The sequence below is a fragment of the Mytilus californianus genome, unplaced genomic scaffold, assembly GCF_021869535.1.
Source record: "Mytilus californianus isolate M0D057914Y unplaced genomic scaffold, xbMytCali1.0.p SCAF_1, whole genome shotgun sequence".
Classification (NCBI taxonomy): domain Eukaryota; kingdom Metazoa; phylum Mollusca; class Bivalvia; order Mytilida; family Mytilidae; genus Mytilus; species Mytilus californianus.
The window spans coordinates 47,165,207-47,171,635 of NW_026262581.1; the positions used below are offsets into that span (position 1 = coordinate 47,165,207).

The following is a 6,429-nucleotide window of genomic DNA, read 5'->3' on the forward strand; positions in this document are numbered from 1 at the left end:
TACCAAATCATATAACAATTCTATAATGATAAAAATATAACAAAAAGGTCATGGAAGACATATGGAGCGAAATCATATTCAAAAATATTCAATTATGCTTAAAAATTATTTCTGTAAACACATAACTCGTTTTATGCATATAACGGAAATCAAAAGGCTTAAATTATGCAAAAATAGTTACATATATGCATAAATCGGAATATAAATGTATATTGTTACAAAATTTATCATTTGATATCTAAATAATTTCTGTATATACATCTGTACGTTATGCGATTTACGTCGTTTGGTAATATTCGTCGAAACTGTCGAAAACTTATTGATTAAAATTGCTTAATGTTTGTCCGTTAATGAATTTGAATTTCTGTTATCCTAAAAATTTAGATTCATTTTCTTACTGAGGACAATTATAGCCTATAATTTGTCTTTATTTTAGTTGATTATTTGAAATCATTTATTTTAGTCTTGTTTCAATTTTCTTTTTTAATCATGTATATTCAAAATTGATGTCAAGTGAAATATACATAAAAACGAAAACCTATTAAACCAACACCCAATTGCATACTTCATTAGTAATCTTAGTACATTTTTTACACTTTCCTACAGCAGTTACGCTTTGTTTGTAAATATTGACCCTTGAAAATATGTCAGAAATGAAATAACTGTTGTGAATCATAAAAATATACAGGTGACACACTTGTAACAAAAGTGTCTTTTTGACATATAATCCCATATTATGAACTTTTGTTATTATTGTCGGAAAGATTATAACACGAAATGGACAACATCTGACATCAATTGAAGTGACGTGGTTATTGCTAACCAGAAATTGTACTAATGAGTTTGATTTATTTATCTTTTCTTCATATTAACCCTTATGGGATGCGTTTGTCCTTAGCCTTCCCAATTAATTTGTCTAGGGATTAGTTGACTAAGAATTACAATTGTGATCAGATGATGTAGCTCCATAAGTGTGTCAAGAGTTTTGTGGTTACTAATATGTATATAAAGTCGCAAACATCAGCTAAGGTCACTCCAGTTTTCTTTGGTCTTCAATACTAGTATATACGCTACAACATGAAAAACGTGTTTGTTCTTTTGGTGGCTGTCCTGGTAGCTACAGTCGCTGCTAAAAAGGGATGGAAACTTCGACAGCGACAACGTAAGTCTAAAGTTGAACAAGCATTTTAATTAGTTTAGTTAGCATTAGATTTTCAACTACTTTAACAACCATTTTGATAAGTTTAACAAGTATTCAAATTACTATAAGTGGCATTTCTATTAGTTTAACAAGCATTTCAACTAGTTTAACAAGTATTCAAATTTACTATAAATAGCATTTCTATAAGTTTAACAAGCATTTTAATTACCGAAATTACTACATTGTGCACAAGATGGTCAGTTCAAACAAGACTGTCTTTCATTACAATTTGACAAATAATTTAATATCAAAACCAGCTGACCTTAAAAATATATAAAATAAAATACTATCAATAAAGAAAATATTCTGATTTGATTTTACAAATGAACAATTAAAATAACACACTTCATAAGTTTGGAGAGTCCGGGGCGCTTTTCAGTATTAACGCTCAATCCAAAGGCTTATAAAATACGAATACAGAGTATGACCAAAATGGGGAATACAAAAAATGGTTTATTGTATCTTAAGTCACCGTTGCTGGAGGGATTTGGGATATTTGTTTCGTAATAGTTTCGAAATTTATTAACGGAAAATTTAAGAAAAGTAGGTTATACATTATGTCAGTACCGAAAAACTCCAATAAGAACTCATTTAAGGCCAAACAAAGAAGATATGTAGTTAAATGTATGTTATATCCGTTTTTTCCCTGATATATTAAAGATCTTGTTTGAGTTATCATAAAGGTTAAACATTGAATATAATATGTGTCAAAATATTAGTAATTATTTACTTATAATTTTTATTTGAAACCATAAAAATGAACAAAACAACTTTTCAGGATGCAAATATGATAAAAGTGCATGGAGTGACTGTGACACAGCAACACATACCGTCAGCCGAGTTTTGACTCTAAAATCCGGCGAGGAAGGATGCCAAGAGACACAGAACCAAACTATAACATGTGATAGGTTTGAAAGACTACAAGCATGGAAAGTAAAAAAGGCGGAAAGTAGAAGAGAATGGCAGGAAAAGAAACAACAAAGAAAAGAACAAAAACAAGAGATGAAAGAGAATAAACAGCTTGTAAAAATGCAACTTAAAAGTAAGTAAATATATGGAAATATTATATTTTATCTTACACAAACAATATTGTTACTTATAGAAAAAATCTGGCGTTTCTGATGCAATTTATGGTCACTTAAAAAAATCGCTTCCTAATGAACTGAGCTTTTTTATTCATTTCGTTAAACGTAAGTATTATATAGACACATGTGGAATATATTTTTAAAATGTGTAATTAATAAAATTGACTACAATTTTCTTACGAGTCCTCTTATCTTTGAAAAATCTAATTTCTACTTGATTGAAGCTTTTTAGAAATATATAACTGTCTATCAAATAACATAAGTAATAGTAAATTTATTCTTCTAACTATCCCTCTGAAGTTTAAAACGATTCTCTGATATCATAAATATAATTGAACTATTTTTTATCTTTATAATTATCTTTATCTGTATGTATTAAACAAAACTTCGTTATTCAACCACATACCATCAGTTTCTACTTGAAGTAGGAACAACCTATTCAATTCTAAGTGTGATTTTGTTCTTTAAACTGGTGGCAAGGTTTTCCATTAATTTGGGAACAAAATATGAGGTAAAAATAGGGACACCGACTTTGTTTTGTCACTATAGCAATCTCAATTTCGTGTTTTATAAAATAATCTCGCTCTTCATTTCGGTAGACCCACTTTGCAGAATCTTCTACTTACTGAATAAAAGTTATTTTCTTCTTGTCTTGTCCTGAAAATGAATGAAACATTTGCCACTGGCTGATAAACAAACAACAATCAATCATATTTACTATCACGATACCCTTGTCTATTGTATAAATAAATTTTGTTTGATAAAAGGATTTGTCTCCCGTTGATCAGTATATAGGTAAAGAAAAAAAATATTTTGGATTTTCTGGATCTACATTTATCATGGATGCTCACTCAAAACTAAACATTGTGAGAGAGAGGGATGTATGAGAGCAATCGGGAACCTAAGATATCAGTACTTTTTTTTGTAAATGAATGAATGCTTTGTTTGGTTTGAATACGAATTGGGCCATGCATGTAGTCAATACAAGTGATTACTTAATTTGTAATTGCGATCATTCTGTTTATAAAGGATGCCGGTATGACCACAGTGACTGGAGTGAGTGCGATATAGCAACAAATACAGTAACCCGAAATTTTACTTTGAGTGAAGGCGAACAGGGTTGTGAACAAACACACACTATCACCATAACTTGTGATAAACTTAACAGAATACAGGCATGGAAAGCAAAGAAAGTGGACCGTAAACAGAAAAGAAAGAATGAAAAATTGCAAATGAAGCAAGAGAGAAAAGAAAAAAGAAAGCTTGTAAAAGAACAAAGACTTAGTATGTATTGTTTCTAAATTCAATTCACTATTGTTGTTTATTCGGTATTACCAATCTTAGATGGTCTGCTACCAACTTTTTAATCATACAAATAATTACGGTTAAAATGCACTTAGAAATGTCATATTCGAATTGTCAGGAGCGTACTAGATGAAAGTTATTTCAAGACACTTGATGTGCGCATGGAAATCACTTAATTTTTGGAAGGGGGTTGCAAGTTTTAATGAGGGTTTTGCTTGTTTTTTAGATTTGTTGTTGTTTTTTAACACAAATATACTGTTATGGTCAAACATTGATATTCAGACTTCTTTGTAAAATATGTTAATTCCTTTAATTTATTCTCATCACAATTTATTATAGAATGCAAATACGACAAGGAAAACTGGAGTGATTGTGATAATACAACAAACACAGTAAACCGAGTTCTGACATTAAAGGACGGAGAAGAAGAAGAATGCGAACCAACAATAATTGTCACCATTTCATGTACAAAGTTTGAGCGTATTCAACAGTGGAAAGCAAAAAAAATGGAGCGCAAAAATGAAAAGAAGGAGAATAAAATGTTAATTAGAGAACAGAAAAATATTTGGAAAGATAATAAAAAGATAGTCAAGGAACAGCGTAGACGTAAGTAAATACGTGAACAGAACCAAACAAGTAAACAACAACATAACAAAATTAAAATTTAAAAAAAAGAAGCTTTCAGTAACAATCAAGCTCTCATTGACAAAAGCATAAGTGGATTCCCCGATTACAAAATGTATATGCTAATGATTGAAAGGTTAATTTTAAAGAATATACAATGTACTTCAATGCGATTTAACGAACAAGATACGTCAACAGATCAACACACAGTCTTTAACAATGGACAGATGTCTATACAATATGTCAAGCTCTTAATCACATAGTAGTTTTAAAACTGATGTTTAAGTCATGTCTGGTTATTTGTTCAAGTAAATAGAATGATTTTCAATTTTATTAAATTAGTATGAATTTTACCTTTATAGCTTAAAGGGTATCCCTGTTTATTGATTTTCCACGTTGTTATCATTCATGAAAAGAATTACTTCATATACTGAATTCGAAAAAAGGTTTCAGAATGAATCTTAATCAGCAACCCTTTCTTTATTGATTTACGGTTCCGTTGCATACACGGATAAGTACCGATACATTCAAAGCCAGGCCTTGAAGAACCCCTTTGTATAGTTTTGTATTGTATTTTATGAACATAGGAGTATATTGACGTATTTGTTTTCAGTCGGATGCAGCTTTGATGTTACCTTCAGCGAATGTGATCCTACAACGAACATGGTTACAAAATCATACATACCAACAATAGATGACGACGATTCATGTGAAAATAGGTCATTTGAATATTCATGTGATTTGCATGAAAGATTAATGGAAAAGAAGAAAAAACGTCAGGACAAAAGAGCTAATAGAAAAAATAATAGGAAGGAGTTTAGACAACAGAGGCTTCTGATCTAAACTAAAGATTTTTGAAGTATGATCAAGAATAAATCCACGTTTCATCATGTATAATGTATTAAGACTGAGAAAAATAGTTAGTTCAATCCTGCGTCAAATTGTTTTCTAAACATATTAAAGTGACACAGAACAGTTTGCTAGGTAGTTTGGTGGTTCAGTGATATCAATTGAGAAATTGGGCTGATATGGAAGTCTAGATTGATCGCAAATGTAAAGATAATAGATGAATATATATATATATATATATAAACATTCCAAAAATTTATTAGAATTGTGTTTCCTTTTCAGCTTTAATGGTAGACTTTTTTTGAAGACTTTAGAAACCAAAGACGACACTCATTTTTGTTGCTTTTTTTATTAAATCACGACTTACTTTTTAATAAATATTGTACAAAACATAATTTCTGTGAATGTTAATTTTTCTATCGCAGTTGTCGGATTTATACGCAATAGTTTTGTTGCCGTAGTCTTGTAATAAAAGCTGATGATCTGAATCGAACTTCTAAATATACATACGTCATTTTCACTCTGAACTCGCACACAATTCGAAATAAGATGCTTTCAATTTTAAAGATGATACAATGAAACAACAATTTCATGATAAAATTGAAAATGATATGTGTTCACCAGATCTAAATACAAAAACTACTCCAACATTATGAAAGCAATAAATAAGAAAATAGAAAACTGTATTGTTTATCATAACTTAACTTTTCTTTTTCACAGTTTTTATTGTAAAGGTTACCAATAGATCTTTTCTACTTTTATGTCAAAACCTGAAGGTACACAGATTTCGGTTAAATAGCTAAATTTGAAATGAAGGTTTCAATATAAAGTTAACAGACCAAAACAAAATACTTCATGGACCATTAAAATAAATTCGGATCATATATTATCTGGTATCACACGACATGTTTTCGCAATCTTTGATGTTCAATTTTTATTTACCTTGATTTGTTTCTTCTATTTTAAAACTCAGCAAACTACTTTTGCTGAAATTATATCTGTATTGACTTGGGTTGAGATCTCACAAAACATGTTTAACCCCGCCGCATTTTTACGCCTGTTCCAAGTCAGGAGCCTCTGGCCTTTGTTAGTCTTGTATGTTTTTTTAATTCTAGTTCATTTGTATGTTTCGGAGTATAGCGTGATGTCCATTTTTACTGAACTAGTACACATTTTTTTATTTAGGGGCCAGCTGAATCCCGCCTCAGGGTACGGGATTTTCTCGCTGTGTTGAAGACCCATTGGTGGCCTTGGGCTGTTTTCTCCTCTTTAGTCGGGTTGTTGTCTTTTTGACACATTCCTTATTTTCATTCTAAATTTTAGAATGGTCGTCTGATCTGTAAAGTTACCGATTGTGTTCCATTT

General features: G+C 30.4%; 1 protein-coding gene across 1 annotated transcript; it reads left to right on the plus strand.

Annotated features, from left to right (window-relative positions):
- Positions 1–1,017: 1,017 nt before the first annotated feature.
- LOC127704216 (uncharacterized) lies at positions 1,018–5,459 on the plus strand. The gene is made up of 5 exons (XM_052208167.1): positions 1,018–1,162; positions 1,980–2,243; positions 3,316–3,570; positions 3,931–4,197; positions 4,829–5,459. The coding sequence occupies exons 1-5, from the start codon at positions 1,078–1,080 to the stop codon at positions 5,056–5,058; spliced, it is 1,101 nt and encodes a 366-aa protein (XP_052064127.1). The 5' UTR covers positions 1,018–1,077; the 3' UTR covers positions 5,059–5,459.
- The last annotated feature ends 970 nt before the right edge of the window (positions 5,460–6,429 follow it).

What these genes read in the sequence shown, in the direction of transcription:
- LOC127704216 (XM_052208167.1), top strand. Translation starts at nt 1,078, where the DNA reads ATGAAAAACGTGTTTGTTCTTTTGGTGGCTGTCCTGGTAGCTACAGTC. An exon ending in GAAACTTCGACAGCGACAAC is followed by an intron (nt 1,163 to 1,979) that starts GTAAGTCTAAAG and finishes ACAACTTTTCAG; the next exon opens with GATGCAAATATGATAAAAGT. An exon ending in TGTAAAAGAACAAAGACTTA is followed by an intron (nt 3,571 to 3,930) that starts GTATGTATTGTT and finishes AATTTATTATAG; the next exon opens with AATGCAAATACGACAAGGAA.